This window comes from Melitaea cinxia, chromosome 24, assembly GCF_905220565.1.
Source record: "Melitaea cinxia chromosome 24, ilMelCinx1.1, whole genome shotgun sequence".
Classification (NCBI taxonomy): domain Eukaryota; kingdom Metazoa; phylum Arthropoda; class Insecta; order Lepidoptera; family Nymphalidae; genus Melitaea; species Melitaea cinxia.
Genome location: NC_059417.1, coordinates 7,234,074 through 7,253,182, shown reverse-complemented (window position 1 = coordinate 7,253,182; position 19,109 = coordinate 7,234,074). Strand labels below are relative to the sequence as shown.

General features: G+C 30.5%; 2 protein-coding genes across 2 annotated transcripts; both read right to left on the bottom strand.

Annotated features, from left to right (window-relative positions):
- Nucleotides 1-1,234: 1,234 nt before the first annotated feature.
- Nucleotides 1,235-3,072, bottom strand: LOC123665614 (protein DENND6B). The gene has a single exon (XM_045599892.1). It carries the CDS (start codon nucleotides 3,037-3,039, stop codon nucleotides 1,351-1,353), a length of 1,689 nt encoding a protein of 562 aa, XP_045455848.1. The 5' UTR covers nucleotides 3,040-3,072; the 3' UTR covers nucleotides 1,235-1,350.
- A 4,150-nt stretch (nucleotides 3,073-7,222) lies between these two features.
- LOC123665436 (stromal membrane-associated protein 1-like) lies at nucleotides 7,223-18,840 on the bottom strand. The gene is made up of 5 exons (XM_045599744.1): nucleotides 18,630-18,840; nucleotides 10,195-10,325; nucleotides 9,080-9,258; nucleotides 8,529-8,634; nucleotides 7,223-8,261 (listed from the first exon to the last, which is right to left on the bottom strand). The coding sequence occupies exons 1-5, from the start codon at nucleotides 18,745-18,747 to the stop codon at nucleotides 7,563-7,565; spliced, it is 1,233 nt and encodes a 410-aa protein (XP_045455700.1). The 5' UTR covers nucleotides 18,748-18,840; the 3' UTR covers nucleotides 7,223-7,562.
- Between the last annotated feature and the right edge of the window lie 269 nt (nucleotides 18,841-19,109).

Sequence of the window (19,109 nt, the reverse complement as noted above, 5' to 3'; positions counted from 1 at the left end):
TTCAATTATAGTGTACATAGATATCTAGATATGTTTTAAAAAAATTTATAGTTTGGCACCAATTAGAAATTAATTGAAGCATATATTTCAGTCAGGCCTTAGTCTATAGCAACGATAATGTGCTATCGATCATACAATTACATAATCCAGATATCAAGAATGTAAAGACATAAGATAAATTTTTTTTTATCATTATCCCCCGCTTCTTATCTTTACATTACAACTACTTTAAATATTTTCTGCAAAATATACATCACTGGATGGATCTTATTTATATATTTAAATTATTTTTGAGATTCCAATACACAATTTAAGGCTTTTTTATGGAAAATTTGATGACATTTGACACAAAAGATATGCATTCATGCAAGTTCAATGATTTAATGTAAGAAATATATATATTGACCACAAATGATATATCTCCATTCAAGGCGATCGTAAGCAGCATGTATTGCACGGTGCAAGCTATATATATATATATATAATCCATGCAAGAAATTGAATTTTATTTTACGACTAACTTTTTCCTATATATACTCTTTTTTGTAGTTATCAGTGTTTTCCAATAAGGTTTTTGAGCATATTTTGCAAGAATATGTTTAATTATTGTGTTTTAAACTCCAAATTTCTAAAAGAGAAAAACTTAGTATTCTCATCCTGCTGGATTTTTTGTATTTGCCAATAATTCATTTCAATTTTAATAAATATTTTTTGATAATTTTTATCTGATTTGTGAAATATTATACTAACAAAATCATTGCTCTGAAGCACATAGAATATTCCTTGTACAAAATACATAAACAACAACAATCATCTGTATTGAAAATTAAATTTACAGATGCATTAACACAAAAAATAATATGAAATATGTTTGTTTCAAAATTTTCATTGTTGTACATATATTACATATCTTGTAATATTTCATTGTCGTATATATATATATTACATATCTTGTGTATGTGAATACAATTTTTTAATTATTTCATTACATAAATGAAATATTAACTAATTTAACTCTTTACTCTAAATAATAGCCTATATTTTAAACAGGAAGGAACGAACTTAAAGTATGATATTACTTTGTATTAATATATATTTATGCTAACTAGTAAGACTATTTATTATTAGGAAGATATTAACTTTTTAATATTAATGTTACAATTACCGTAGTTGTTTAAAAAATAGCATTACTCTTGAGTTGGTAAACTATATGTAGGAAAATAAAGTATTTTTGTATTGATTAGGCTAAATATATTATATACAAGCAACAATCCTATTGTAAGTGTTTTTCAACTGAATTTTGCAGTCGATGCTGCAACCTCTCAGCCCTGAGGTGCAGCATTTTGTATGTCACGATGCTGCATTTAAGATAGACTTCATATCTTCAGGAAGGATACAGTTTAAATCTTCCAGCCTTCTAGCTAACAATGTTCGCGTGTTATCGGCCACAGGCGGGTCACTCTTCAAAACTTCTCGTAGCTTTAAAACCATGTCAACTATTTCCACTTCCTTTTTCCCAACTGACCATTTCTTCAGATCACTCTCCGCTAAAGCTTCTAACTGCAAAGCATGCAACTTATTTGTCAAATTGCTATGGCGTTCGTGGAACCACGCACTGAAGTTTGGTGTCTTGAAAAAATTTCTGTAGAGGCCAATCCAGTCACCTTTAATCCCAGTTGTCAAGTGAGGTCCTGCTTGTTGTAATGTAGCAAAGAAATCTTCAGGGTTAAACGGATTTGGGATTGGAGGTGCTCGGAAAGGTGAAATATTTTTCTGTAATGGCATTAGAGAAGCCATATACCTCTCTAAGGGAATCATAAAGCTCTGAGTCAATTCAAGTAAATGTCTCTTCACCATTGCTGTCTGCACTTCTGAAGGTCGGTCAGTTCTAATTCCATTATGAAGTTTCTTAATAATGGCTTTGTCTTTTTCTAAAAATGGTTTATACTGTGTATAAACACCGGGAGCAGTGTCTAAGTTCTTCATACTACCTACTTTCCTCAATTTTGTTTTGATGGAAGTTGTGTCACTTAACTTGATAGTGTGAGGCCAATGTTGCAATGTTTTAGTAAAGAATGGATTTGTAACACCTAATATTACGCAAGGTGGGTTAAATTGTTTGCGAGTAAACTCTTTGAATTCACTGTCATGTATTGTGAAATAAGGTCTGTACTCTGCAGCATATGGCAAAGGTTGGATGAGATATGTCAATGCTTGTACCAAAGCAGAGCATTCGGTCGGAGAACTGGCTATGACTACAATAGGTTCTGCAGTTAGTACAAGTTCCCATAGTAAGTGCAGATGCGATATTAGACTAGATAAAGCATCAAATACATTAACATCTTGAATTGAAACTAGTATGTGTGGAACACTAGGTGAATGCACTTGCTTTATTATATCTGACCTTGAAACTTTTCCAGTCTGTTGATTAGGTATGTAGGACTGAAAAACACTGCCCAATACAGGTAGGAGTGTATTCTGACCAGCATCGAGTATGGGCCACCTATTTATATCATGACAGGCTGCTTCTAAACTACTCTCACCTTCTTCAAAATGTTTTGGAGCTATTAATTGTATAACCTTATAAAATAAATTTATGAATGGCAAACGCGTTAGTAATATTATGCTTTTCTGGAAATATCCTCGCGGTAACGAAGAATCCTTAACTTGACGAAAATATACGAAGCCCCAGTAGTGCGTCGAATCAGCGCGTAGCGTTGGAACACTTTCTTCGTTGTAAATCAATTGTTGGGGCGTAAGTGGAGTTCGGGACCGTAGTCTCACATGAAACTGAGTGTCTCCCATACAACCGGAATTCGAATCAGGGAATGCTAGATAACAAATATTACATTTTTCCTGATCTGTCAATTTCACGTCTGGGGGATAGACGCTCTCCATAGCTTGTCCAAGTTCTAAATCGAATGTTACGACGCAGATGCAATGAAGCCAATCGGAAAATCTGCTCCATTTCTCATTAAATTCTTGTTCTTCCAATGTCGTAATGTCACTGCACGCATAACTATCGAGCCCACTAGCCATTGTTATTATTGTTTAAACATTTTGTATGATACCATATATACAACATTAGTTAATAAATAATTATTAAAACTTTAGTAACATTGTTAATATTAATAAACTCAACGTTTTGTCAACAGCACCATTAAATTAAAACACGAAAATTAAAAAAAATCTCGCGACAACAGCTGTTCCGTCAACATGGCCTCGCGCGCCAAAACTGAACTAAAGCAATCTTATGGAAGAGGAAGAGTACTAAATAAAATGTTTCCTGTGTCTTACCTATTCTCCATCAGAAAATATTATTTGATAATCAATCTTTATTGCAAAATTAGTAACAGTAAAATAAGCACAAAATATGGATAAGTTATATTTTTAGACAACAAAATAAAAACACCTCAACACACTTAGTCAAATGCGTTCCATTTCAACAGTTTGAGATTAAGATTATTTATGCTTAAAAGTATTAAGTATCTGAGAATTGATAAAATAAATACATGATTTTATATACCAAATTTGTAGTGCATAAATAAACTATAAATAAATATAAAATTATCCTATGGTTAGTGTAATATTTCTAGACCATACGTTTTTATTATACAATATAAAAAATGAAATTATTTTTGTGTAATAAAAATTTTGTTACACTCGCATTTATTTAATTATAAAATTTTTAACATGCGCTTCCTGCATTAGAATTTTCTTCTTGAGCTAAAACTATAACTCATCGTGGCGCCGCGTGTGATTCCTTGCCCGTTGCTCCTGTAGCGTTAAAAATTTGGCACTAATTAGTATGGTTATCGGCATGGATGTTGAATCCTAAAGCGCTCCCCTTCTTCTGATGGCACTGTGAAGTGTGAAGGCCGATAAGAACAGGCACTATACACACTGAAAAAAGCACATATATTAAACGCCGAATGTTCACTTTATATACTTCAACTGTTACGACCTCTGCACGATACGAAAAACGGTGACACAACGACAGCAGCACATTATTTTTAGAGTAATTGTAGAGAATCTTGCCGATTCTTCTCTTCAAATTCTACATTCTGAATCGGCGCTAGCATCACTCTATCGAATTATCGATTTAAAAATGCCTTTGAAGCCTACTTGAATAAAATAATTTTCGTTGAAACTTTCTTTTGTATAGAAAAGAGATCAGTTCAGTTCTATGACCAATTAGTAGTCAGAGAACACTATACCGATACCGAGTCGGTTTTGCAACTAATTGTTATACATTTATATATACATATATGTAGTATAGATGTTTAAGGAAAACTGGAATTATTATTATTATTATAATATACTAGCTTTTACCTGCGGCTTCATTCGCATTGAATTTCTTTAGATAAAAAGTATCCTATGTTACTTCTAATACCTCCAAGAATCTGTATACAGTTTCATGATGATCGGTTAAGTAGTTTTTGCGTGAAAGCGTAAAAAACTTAGATTCACTTTTTTCTATTATTTCATAATATTAATAACTAGGAATTAGGGATTTTCTCATTACATATTTCATTTGGGATTAAATGTATTAAATTTTACTAGATAAGGTTTCCCTTAAAAAATAAAAAAAATACGTTCTTTAACTATGGGCATTATTTATTTGAAAATTAAATACAATTTGTGGAGCTATGCCAATATGACATGCTGCTCGATTAATTCAATCTTTCTTTTATATATTTTAATTACACTTTCCAACTAAACACATCAAACGTTTGAATTTACAGTAGAATCGTATGAGGATTGAAATAACTTCAAAAAATCATCAGTCACTGTAACACTTCAATGTGTATTTTATAAAATAACAACAATTTATTTTCATTTTCTAAATGCAAATAACATCGAATATTCTATCTATGTTTGTTTTACCAGAACCATAGTCACTGGTAAACTTTTTCTTGAATTATTGCAATATTTATACTGAACGATTAAAAATGTTTAAAAAATAAATTTAATATTTTCAAATACATAATTATCTAGTTAAGCACATACCAAACAATCGTAATCAATTAAGTATATCATACAAATCAGATGTTATATAAAACAAAAATACCTTGACTTTTAAGTATTATTTTCAATTATAGCTTGAAAACAAAATATTGTATTTCTACTCATGTATATAAATACATGTAATACACATTATTAGGGGCAAATTGAATTTGATATAAATTATAATACATTTTTTTTTTCAATAAATATTCATTTAAAATGGACAAAGCGAAATAGTAGTCAAGATATTATGTACTTTTCTTCTTCAGAAAAGTAAAACTTTCAAAATGGCTCCTGTGAACGTTATATTTATGAATTACAGTATAATTGTAATAAAAGCAAGCAACAGAATAATAAATTCGCACCATTTCTTACTTATATGAATTAAGGTTTATCAATCGTTTCTAAGCAAAAAGACAAACAGAAAATTAACTACATAAAAAACCGGAAAAAATTGTTAGGTTTTTCAGATATCGAAAAAAAAAAAACTTAAGAAATGCAATTGTATTCAAAGTCTATATAAATATTCAATTTTAAATAATAAACAGTATTCTTCTAATTTATCATAATATAATGGACACTCCCATTTTTGCCAACCCGCATTGTAGCAGCGTGGTGGATTAAGCTCTGACCCTTCTACATGGGGAAAGTGGCCTATGCCCAGCAGTGGCATATTACATACAGGCTGAAGCATATCCATTTTTATTATTTACTATACTATGCAATAGCCTACTTCATAAAAAAAGAAGTATGATAATAATAAGCAAATGAACATATCTATGAAGTCATAATGATGCAAAAAAAGATTATCCCTGATAATGAAAAGGGTTCGATCGAGATTTTTTTATAGTTAAATTTAAATTTTGATATTTATTGTGTACTAATAAACACAAATACGCCACACTACATGTGTAAAAGTGCAAGATAATACTAAAACGTGTAAAACCGTAATTAAAAAAATAAATTCTATAATTGTAAATATGGAAAAAATAATTATTTTTAAATAATTGCACATTCAAATATCCGATTACTTATAAATTTCAAACGTGAATTATACACCGAGATATCAAGAACATTAAATATAAGGTGTTGACTGTTCTGCGGTCTTTCGAATGGGGCATCCAGTAAGAGTTATTGATCATGTTCCATGTGAAAAATAGTTCCTAGCCCTTTGTTAAATTTTACTTTGTCTTCATACGAGCTACTCTGGAAACGTACTTCTGCATAACCGTCAGATACTATTTTATTTAGCCCTCGATATCGAAACGTCGATAAAGTGAAATATTTATACGAACTGCCGCATACAATTAAAGAAACGCATATGGAAACGAATTCTTTTTCTCGTAGATTTTTTTTATATATAATAAATTATAGGCGTGCTTACCCGCTCGCGAAAGATATGCGGAACGAGTCCATATCCAAAGTAGCTCGTATATTTAAACAAAGTCAAATTAATTTGTAGTTTACAATCCGGAAGCAAAAGAAAAATATAATTTAACCGCTAATCATACCCCAGACAATATATATATATTTTATATATATTTATTATACAATTCTTGGCGCTTTAAGTAACCTAAATTTTATCATGACATTCACACAAGGACAGCTAGAATAACAATAAATTACACATAAAGAAAATAAAGTCTTGACGTGGAGGATATGATACGACAATTTATTATTGTCAATGGTATCAACGAGCTTCACCTAATTTTAAGAAAAATTATAGTACATTACAGCCGAATCAGTACAAAACGTACACAAAAAAAAAGAATTTAATATGGATGCTATAGGATGGTCCCATATAAACAGATTTACATATGAAAACTATCCAGCTGAACGACAAAATATTTATACAGATACTAGCAGAATAAAGACAAGTAATTATAGTTTATTCGTATTAAGAAAATAGCAACTCATCGCCGTGTTCAAATCGTCCAGTTACGAGTAAGCCCTTCTGACAGGCTTTGTTATTTTCTACTATTTAATTGGTCAAAAGGGCGTGGCTAAGCTGATAGCTATTGGTTACTATTTTCTTAACGCGTATAGACTATTAATATTTACTTACAATAAAAATTTACTTTTTATTATTATAAATATATTACTAATAAACCGTACAGAGCTGTGGTTTTTATTTGTATATATTTTGTACAAATTAAAACGGAATGACTATATTTAAAATCATCAATATCACAAAATTGAAAAATAATATGACTAATGGGAACTTACCTCAGCATTATATAATACCAAACTCACCAAACACGTTATAGGTCATGGTATTTAATTTCATTTTTATGTAAATTATTAAAAACATTACAATATGAGATCCCGTGTATCATTGTCATTGCTCAAATGGAAATTACTAGAAATAAGGACTCACTTATTTTTTTATTTTTTTTTTGTTTATGGCAATCTATTATTAAAAGAATTAAATATAATAATAATTATCTATAACGTGTTCCGTAAATATCAGTCGTTATATAGAACAACAACGCTCAATAATGTGTTACTTACAACGCACGTAACGAAATATAAACCTTGGTTACTTTTTTGAACAGTTATTGCCAAGTTGTATTGCTTGCAACATTAGGGTTCGGCGGGAAAGCATTAGGGAAATTCTGACCTAAGTTAAGACTTCCAAACTGTTGAGCTAAATGTTGGGTAGGTTGTGTGTTGAAAAACTGCTGGTTTTGGGGAAACGCTTGGACATTTTGAAGAGGCTGCTGTGGCATTTGACTTGGAAATGGTTGTTGAAATTGGTTAGGCATTGGTTGAAATTGGTTGAAAGACTGCATACCATTTGGCATACCCATATTATTATACGCTGGTGGTTGGTATACTGTTGAAAATAGAGAACTTCCCGGCTGACCCTGTTGAGAAAGATTAAATTGATTCGCTAAAGTGTTAGTCGGTGTTTGGCTATATAATGCTAATATACTATCTTTTGTTAGTTTAGATTTTTCCTTTTCTGTAGGTGCCGCTTGTTTGAAGAAGTTTTCTTCCTCCGTTTTGAGATCAGATTTTTGCTCTTCAGGTTTAGTTTCTGCCGGTTTTTCTTGTGGTGCTGAGAAGAAACTTGAGAATATATCGTCGTTGTTAGATGACTTTGGCTCTGGTTTTGTCGTCTCTAGTCCAAGTAGGTCAGCTGAACCATTAGAAGTTTTACTGGTATCCGTTTGATGCGTTGGTGTATTTCTGCCTAATTTTGGACTCACGGACGATTTAGGTTTTGGTAAACTAGGTATGACATCAGATTTCTGAAAATTAGGAGTAACTAAATTAGAATGTTTTAGGTTTGATATGATTCTATGGAACATTTAGTATGAAAATAATCCTTGTGCTATTCTAGATCTCAAGTTATTTATACTTTTACTATTAAGGTTAATTGCCAGATCTATTCAAATGTATAAAATCTCAAGTCGTAGTTTTTGTTAACAAACTACTCTGAAACAGCTTGACTGATTTTTATTGCAGAACAACGTTTACTGGGTTGGAGAGTAATTTATATAATCTAAAATATTTACGTTATATTTCTTGTCAGCCGATGGCGCAGGTAGAGGTCCCAAGCCTGAAGTTGTTGCCCTCTTTTTACGTTTTTGTTTTTCTAATTCTTCATCTATTTCCTTATCCCTAAAAAAAAAAAAATCCATAAGTTTTATTTAATCCATACAGTAATCACTTTCATTTATTATTTATGTGTCAATTTGGTTCAAGATTATAATTATGATAAAAATGAGTGGGGTTTACTATATACCATGACATGAAATGACAAAAGAATGACTACTGAGTTTCTAGCCGATTATTCTTCCTAGAATCTAATTTCCGAAACAGTACTAGCTTTACATTAGTCGTAGCAATTTAGCAATTATATATGAAAGACCAATGTAATTTTAAAACGTAAAATTACTAATCAAAGGTGGTATTAAGGTCTCACTTGAATAAAAAAAAACACTTTTACAAGAATTCAAGAAGATCCATTTACATTAGATAACCAATGACAATCAAGGTACCCACAATGGCTACGCCTTTCCTATTTTTTAGAAAAGAAAATTAATAATTACATATGACAACTCACCAGTTAACTTTAGGCATAGTTGGCGGCACCCATTCCTTCGCGATGTACTTCTTCTGTTCATACTTGGCTCTGATAAAAGCTTCCAATGAGGAATCATTTTGAGGTCTTCGAAAGGAATCAGGTAAATTAGCCTCATATACGGCGCGGGCACGAGAGTTGCCCATTTGTTGAAGATATACCTGAAATGTAATATAGCTTTATGATTTTTTATTACTCCGATAAAAGCTAAAAATAAATTAATTAAAAATCTGCATTTTATAAAAAAAAATATCCTCTTAAGCCAGTATGTAATTCAATTTGATTTAAAAAATAGAAGTAAAATAGTTGTAAATTATAAAAAAACTATATGTAACCTATATGTAATGTTATATGGTACGTTTTTGGAACGAAGTTCCTTACAGCAGGCTTGATATTTGGCTGGGCGAGTGAACTGAAAAAAATGTGATACTAAAACCGTAAGAAAAATATATAACGGAAGTGACGTAATATCAGTCACACGACTGTATAATATGACGTTTGTAAAACTAAAATATTACTAGTAAACTTTTTTAAAATTATTTATGTAATTTTATACTGTCAACAAAAATAAATAGACACGTTTTTTTATTTCACTTAATAGTTTGAATTATTATTATTACTGTTATTATTTTGTTTGATTTATTTTATTTTACGGTATTTGTTATTTTCTATAATACTAAATTTTCTAAATACTTTTATGTACTTAATTAAAAACCAATCAACAAAATTAAAAAAAATCAAGAACTAGAAAATATATATAAAATTCAACATTTGTTTTTAATTGTGTTCTTCTATCCTATCCGAAGGAACTTCGTTCCTACCTGGTGTCCCATGACACCACATAATTTTAAAAGATTTTTATTACATATACATTTTTCAAGTAGAGCTGATCCAGCTTACGAATTATGGTAAATCCTTATAAAACAACTCAAATGTTTTTAAGTATTGGAAACATATATAAAATTCTTGGCTGTAACGGGTATACTCTCTTAGAAGCTTTTGCAAAATTTCTCAATTTCGACTTTTTTTAAGAAATAATTTTGAAAAATAATGGACTTAATAAACAGTATTATATGAGTATTTTGTAAGTTACATACCACTTGTTCGGCAGTCCATGAGTCTAGATTGACACTCTTCACCTTTGAGATATGTACACCAAGGTTACGGTGGATACCAGCGCAGCGGATGCACAGGAATATTCCAAGGTTCCATGACGCCCAGCGGGGACCTGTAATATATAACATTATTTTTACCTTCTTATACTGTCTAGGGAAAATACATAATTGCAATTAAAAAAAAAACAACAATAACGACAGAATTATCTAGGTACCAAATATTTATATAATTTCCATTTATCAATTTTGGTTACATACTCTAAGCATAATGTTTATCATTGTTTAAATACTAAATTTAAATTTGAAAGCTGTTTATTTTTAAACATGATAAGAAATTACGTTAAATTTGTAAACTATTTGCAATGACAGAGTTTTATTAAAAAGCATTTGAGAAATTATTTTTGGGGTATGAAAAAAATGTGAGTAGTGAAATCTACTGAACCAATGACCGTTACGTTTTTGTGCACCATCTATATTATAGACGTCGTTATTTTATTCTTTTATTTACCATTTGATTTGGTATTTATCTTTTTCTTAGACTAGTAAGCCTTTTTTTGTGCCTATTTAGACAGTCGATCCGAAGGAGTAAACTCCAGTTGTGCATCGGAGCTGGCAAACACACTTTTTTTTAAAAGTATATTACAGGCATCACTATTCAGTCTATAATAATAACCAATAGCTGATGTTAATCAATAAAACTATTAGTGGAACATTTAAATGACTCTTCAACCAATTTGCTGCAACATATGTAACGTAATTGAAAACCAATTAGTAATGGAATAATTGTGACTTTTAATTTTTTTATCACCAAATAGATTAAGATGACACTTTATTTATTAATATTCATATTAAAGAGACCTAAATATGTATATTTGTAGCTTAATAACATAAGAACACTTTCTGGTTGAGTACCAAAGGTCACTAAAGCAATACGACAAATAATAGAAACGTAATTGAATTCATTACATGAAATTGACCCGGTCACCTTATCAATAGCTTTATTCTAATACCTAAACTACTGTTATTTTTTTTAACACAGATATGGAATGTATGTAGATTTCATCCTGAACGTGAATGAGTTGACCGGACAGTCGCGGGTTTCGTTCCGGAGTGGATATGTGTTTATACAAATATTTATTTCCGGTCTGGTTGTTAGTCCTTGTGGGCTTCCCCAAAGTGCCTCGGAGAGCACGTTAAGCTGTCGGTCCCGGTTGTTATCATGTACACCTGTAGTGCTATTCTGTAAGAACATTTTCGTGTCTCGACAGCGGAATCCGCGGTGAGATATCAAATTCGTATTCATTAAAACTCGACAGACCCGTAGCGCCACACTTGTGAGTGCGGCGACGAGTCGAACCCTGTTGCGTGAGAACGTTGACATTTAATAGTATGAATTCGGTATTCTGTAAGGGGATTTACCGCTTCACACATCACAATTCGAGACTTGATTCGACACTTGACTTCATGCACATATTCTAAAATAAAGTCATAAGAAAAGAATATCGATAAAATAAACACAGCTCCAAATTGCCGCTCTTCGATTCAACACTCACTTCACATCGCTTGTGCGTACGGAAAGTTTACAGAATTCCAAACCAAGGTGAAGTGAGTTCGCTTTCGAAGTGAGCGCTGTCACTAAGGTGAAGCTCGATATCGAAATTGTTATTTACAGAATAGCCCTGCTGATAGTGAGTGTTACTCATAGTATGGAATCTTTCTACATGGGGATATAGGCCTATGCCCAGTGGTGGGATGTTACAGGCTGAAGTATATGAGAAGAAATGTATATTATATAATTTATTACTATTAAGAGCCATTTCACAATTTTACGCTCTGCAAGTTTAGGTAAATTTGGTCGCATCGCGCGAGTCGTACGAGCCGCGCGATCTTTGTGCTAGTACGTATAGTGTGACAACCAAAAGACCATCGTGATCATTTTCTGATGTATAATAAAAATTATAACTATGGTATAAAATGTTTTTTACATAATTAATTTTTTAAAAATTTCAAGTATGTTATATAACAACAGTCAATAAATTTAAAATAAAATAAAAAAAAATCAATTTTATGAAACAATTTTTTTAAATTGATTTAGTTTTTTCGGTTTACGAATGAATCTAATATTTACGATATGAATAAAAAAGCATTTAATGACATCGACACCGACAAACATATTAATTAACAAATAACAAGACAAACAGATTGAAATGCCTGTTTGTATTGATAGTGTGAGAAAAGAAAATTAAATTATACATTTGTTTACAGAAATTATCATTATATTATTTTACAGTCATTTTCGTAATATGTTTATTTTATTTATATTTTATTATGAAAGTATCAAATGCGTTTTATCCGCTATAACAACAGGCGCTTGGCGCGTGTGAGCGAAAAAGCCGGCTGCGCAGAATTTGGCGTGGACCTTACCTCTAAGAGCGCTAGCGCTCGACTGATTTACCGGGCTTGATGCGTGGTAATATATACTATCTTTTTATTATTTAATATAAAATGTATTAAAAATAATTACATCTTTTAATTATTTTTTTTGTATTCCTTAATGATGTAAGTTTACTTTGATGAAGATAGTTCGTTAAAATTTCTTAGTTTTCTAAGAGAAATATCGCTTTTAAAATTGTACTTATTTGGAAAATATTCGTAACTTTAAATTTTTTTTATCGTTTAATAGAGATACAAATGGAATAAAAATCTATGATAGTGGACAACAAAATTATATTCCACATATTATGATATATTTTTAAAATGGTTTCAACGTAGAGGTTATTGAAAAGTAGGACTTCAAAGTATACATTGCGACCGTTTACCCAGGGAGGAGGCTGATGAAAAGGTTAATAATTTTATACACATAATATAAATCAAAATTCTGATCTGACTATGGACTACAACAAAGGTTGCTCTATTATATTTCAAGAATATAAATTACATTATTGCATCCAACACTGAGATTAACGACGTCAAAATATTACAATTTCGCGGATTGTTACCGATTTTTGTGAAATGGCTCTTAAGGATTCTTTATGGAGTACAAAATCTATTAATAGAGGAAGAGTGTGAAAATTACATTTACACAAAGAAATAAAATTATGTAAAAAGTATCAAAATCAAACATGGCTGAAAGCATATTAGTTATTATGTAATACAATTTAACAATAGTTACAAGTCATTATGTTTTTAACCGACTTCCAAAAAAGTAGGAGGTTCTCAATTCGACTGTATTTTTTTTCCATCAGAACTTTTGACCGGGTAGACCGATTTCGACAAATTTTGTTTTAATCGAAAGGTGGTGTGTGCCAATTGGTCCCATTTAAATTTTTTTGAGATCTAACAACTACTTTTCAAGTTATATCTAATAATGCGTTTTTACTTGACGCTTTTTTCGTCGACCTACGTTGTATTATACCGCATAACTTTGTACTGGATGTACCGATTTTGATAATTATTTTTTTGTTGGAAAGGGAATGTCCCTAGTTTGGTACCGTGATAAGGAAACCAGGATCTGATGATGGGATCCCAGAGAAATCGAGGGAAACTCTCGAAAATCCGTAATAACTTTTTACTGGGTGTACCGATTTTGATAATTTTTAATTTAATCGAAAGCTGATGTTTATCATGTGGTCACATATAAATTTTATCGAGATCTGATAACTACTTTTTGAGTAATCTTTGATAACGCGTAGTTGCTTGACTATTTTTTCGTCGATCTACGTTGTATTACTTGTCGATGTAATTGAAGTCGGTTTTTTTTTTCGTTTGCGAGCAAACACAATTATTTATCATGTTTTGCAAATATTACAAAATAAATTTAATAAAAGTCAGCGTTATTGTAACTGAATTATCTAGTACCTACTTTATAAGAAAAGAAAACAAAAAAAAAAAAAAACAGACTTCAAAAAGGAAACTAAAAAGTGAAAAATAAATTTACTTAGTACAAAGTAATTCGTATTTTGATGTAGTTAATCAGAAATGATTAAATAAATATTTTATAATTTTGAAGTCGGTGCCAAGTAAAACAATAACTACTCTAGTATCTACTCATAAGTTGTATTCAGTTTTCTTTCATAATTTGTTTCATTGACTATTAAGTTGAATACTGTTATTATTCTGTTATTGTTTTGACATATCTAATAATATTTTTTGTACTTGTTTGTTGTGTGTGTGCTGTTTGTATTTGTTATTGTAGCCAGGTTGTTGTAGTATTTACTTGGCACCAACTTCAAAATTATAAAATATTTATTTAATCATTTCTGATTAACTACATCAAAATACGAATTACTTTGTACTAAGTAAATTTATTTTTCACTTTTTAGTTTCCTTTTTGAAGTCGGTTTTTTTTTTTTTTGTTAAAAATTATTTTATTTTACAATTTTTAGTGATGGGTAGACCTAACAATGATGCTTTTTCTCTTATGTCGGGAGTTCGGAAACATACACAATACACAAGCACAAACACCCAGATCATGACAAACATCTATATGACCAATACAAATGTCTGTCGTGCGCGGGGATTGAACCCACTAACGCCAGCGCAGCAGCCGGCGCTGTGACCGCTGCGCTAACGCGTCGACATACTATGAGTAAAGTTCGCTATCAGGTGTACGTAATAACAACCGGGACTGACAGCCTAGCGTGTTCTCCGAGGCTAGGTTGGGAGAACCACAAGGATTAACAACTAGACCAAAAATAAATATTTATATAAACATAAATATCCACTCCGAGCTGGAATAGAACCCGCGACCGTCTGTGTTTAGGTGCCGCCGACACGGCACATGCACCATTATATCAAAGCGGTCATCAAACAGCAAAAGGTAACTGCTGTAAATTGTTGAGAAATTCCCTCGATTGTTTATGGGCTCTATCATCAAACCTGGTCCTGCGAGACAAATGATCACACCGCAGGTAATTGCTATAAATCGTTGAAAAGTTCCCTCGACTATCTTTCGTCTCCATCATCAGACTTTAATGGCACTTGTAACTCATATAGGTGCAAAGTTCTCATCAATAGAAACGAATTAAGTTCAAACAGCAGGTAATTGCTATAAGTCGTTGAAGAGTACCCTCGACTATCTTTCGTCTCCATCATCAGACTGAAATGGCACTTATAACTCATATATATGCAAAGTTCTCATCATTAGAAACGAATTAAGTTCAAACAGCAGGTAATTGCTATAAGTCATTGAAGAGTTCCCTCGACTATCTTTCGTCTCCATCATCAGACTGAAATGATACTTATAACTCATATATATGCAAAGTTCTCATCATTAGAAACGAATTAAGTTCAAACAGCAGGTAATTGCTATAAGTCGTTGAAGAGTTCCCTCGACTATCTTTCTTCTCCATCATCAGATCGACTCCAGACCTTTATTAAATAGTAGTGCTTTATAGTACTTAATGAAAACATGATTAAATTTACTAGTCACCCTTACGATTTTTGAAAGTTTCCCTCGATTTCTCTGGGATCCCATCATCAGATCCTGGTTTCCTTATCATGGTACCAAACTATGAATATCTCCTTTCCAACAAAAAAGGAATTATCAAAATCGGTTCATAAACGAAGAAGTTATCTCCGAACATACATAAAAAAAATATATATATATATACGGTCGAATTGAGTAACCTCCTCCTTTTTTTGAAGTCGGTTAAAAAAAACTTTTTATTGCTACTGTGCAGTTTGATTTTTCAAGGGTATAAACACGGGCCATTAAGAATTACTATTTATAAAATATACTATATAAAGAAAATGCTGAAAGGTCTGGAGGAATAGATAGGAAAATTGCTATACTTTTAATACATTTATAGTATTTATTAAAAATATTATAGTAGTTTTTTATTTCTATACTAGCTGCCCGGACAGATTTCATTCTGTCAAAAGTTTATAGTAAAAATTACTTTTTTTATTATTATTAAAACCTCCTGTCTTAAGGAACATACAAAAAAATAAATTAGCTGAATTGGTTGAGCCATTCTCGAGTTGTGCGCTTAGCAACATTCATTTTTATTTATATAGATTTACCCTATTTAATACATTTTTATATTTGTTTTAACAATATTCAAAGTTATTATAATCTGTTATAATAAAACAAACAGAGATAACTACATACTATAAACCAAAGGATATTAGGTAAAACAAACAGAGATTAACTACATACTATAAACCAAAGAATATTAGGCACTATGTCGAAATTCATTATGATTCACTTGAAAGAGATGAAAACCAAAATGAGTAATCATCAACTAAGTCAAAGGTAGACCTAATAAGTGTTGGATCAGTATATCCTGCTCAATTAACGGAATTAACAACAAAAAAAAATTGCCCTTCATATTACATTAGTGGAAATAACAAACAATTAAAACTTCCTGCATTCAAATGTAAATTAATTCCTCAAATACAAAGTTTATAACACACAATATCATTTCACACAGTTTTTTTCATATAAATGCATTCCATATGACTTTTCCCAGCACCATCTTTGTGTTTGTTATTGAATTCTCAGATCTGGTTATAACTGGTTATAATAGTAAGTAGTTAAGAAAAGTAGTCAATTAATAGTTAGAATAAAGTTTTTTTTTCACTGTATGAGATAGTTCTAGTATAAAGGACAATTAAACCTGAAAATTATACTGAAAATTAAACATCAATATGTACTTTTTTTTGTTTTATAAACTGATACTGGCCACACATACAAAATAATTATGACAAAACATTAGAATGATACAGATTGTAATAAACATAAAAGAAAAAAAAAGTGTTTATTGGCATATTTAGGTACTTTTTTAAAAAAAAAAATCTGTCACTATTATATTTTGTCCTGTGCTCAAAGGTCTGGAAGAAATCGCTCTTCTATGATAAGATCACTTTTGTACATCAGCTGTTTTTAGTTACTACTCTGTTTCTTTTTATTTTGGTGTACAATAAAGAATATTATTATTATTATATTAATTTATGATAAATATTCACAATATAAATCAGACATACAGATTAGTTTTACTCTGACTCATTCCACCAAAGGTTACATATTAAAAAGCAAGGAAACCTGCTAATTTAGGTCAGGTCCTAACCTAGACACAGTTTACCTACATTATTATATTTTTAAGAATTATATTTATATATTACGATTTTATAATTAAATAAGACTGTAGTTTATATACACATCAATAAATCTCTACTTCCTTGGTCACTCGATAACTTAAGAATGACTATACACAAATTTCATTTTCTTTTTGTAGTTTTATAATACTTTGTAAAAGGTTTTTAAAGTGTAGGGACATCTATCTCAAGACATAAAACTAGAGAAAATTGACGTATACTACATCGCGCTATCTAAGTTTATCAGAGTGATTGAGTATATATACAAGAACACGACAACAACCATTGGGGCGTCAGCCCACCAGACACAACACTCGTTTGGTCGGAGAATCCTCCCTTTGCAATGGCAGACAAGAAACTTACACCCTATCCATCACTTCTCCGAAGAAGAATAAAAATCAAGAAATTCCTTTGAGTAAATTTTATAAATTCTAAAGCCAGAATGATTCGGTTTTCTATTAAAATTAAAAACATTGCAGTTTTTGAAGAAGGCTGTAATAATAAACTATGAAATCGAGGATAATAAATTTCACTTATTTAACACATTAATTACTAATTTATCTTAAAACAGACAATTCCTAATAATTAATCATTAATAGAATCTCAATTTTTACAAGCAAAAAAATATTAAATTATTTTTTGTTACAAAACATTTTAAATTCAGAATTTTATTTTACAAGTTAATATGTTAATATTGTACCTATTCATAATTTAATATTGAAGCTATTTAAAAATTATTTTCTTAAACTTCAAAGTTTAAGATTAACATGTTTTCACTTTCACTAAACATGTATTATTAGCATTTATAATTCATTAAGTTGTTAACATTGGTATTATTTTAAATTACTAGATAATAATTGCTACTTATCTTTATTACAATGATAATGAACTGAGATGGTAAATGTATTTTTTTTCTTTTTTTTAGTACATACACACTTCTTTTTGGCCAGAGAACATTTTTAATTAAGTTCCTTATAGGTATTAAGTCTAGGCTAATCTATAGTGCCTAAAAATGATCGAAATATTTCGTCAGACTGTACTTAACCACATAAAGAACGCGAGAAATACTTAGGATAATTATTGAAATTGATGTTCTCGATGATAATGAATTTAAATCATAGGTTGCAGATAGCGTGAGTCAGTTCTACACAAATCGAACACTAAGGTTCGAAGACCTACCGTACGCAAATTTATAAAATTAAATGATAATATTAAAATGAACAATGCCTTTTTATTTCTAAACTTGAATTATGACCATGGAAACTAGTAAAACTAGTGATAAAGAAACAAAAACGTACAAAAAAAAGGATTTTACTTACCCTTGGCGTCACAATCAACGCAATATTTATTATCTTCATCCTTTAACAATTGTAATAATATATTCTGACATCGATCCTGGATCTGTTTAGCGCGATCTTTTTCACTTTTAGAAGTCATTTCTGTGAATAAACTTTTGATAATTGTAAAAAAAAGGGTGGATATAAAATACTGCTTATTTGTAGAAGACTAGAAGACGCACCATAAAGCAAAAGTGACAGCAGTTTTCAGTGATGAGGTGTATAAATTAAAAACAAATATTTATAGCAAGTTTTTTTTTTAATTATTATTTATTTATTTATTTAAAATGAACGTAGATTTAAATAAGTGGAATTATAACATTTTATTTATTTTACAAATTTATTTTTACTTTGAAAACAAGTGATATTCCAAATGTCGTAAATTGTTTCATCATACACTATGGCTAGTGGCGTGTTTATTTCAAAACTGTCAATGCCATCTGTTTACTGTCATAGTGAAAT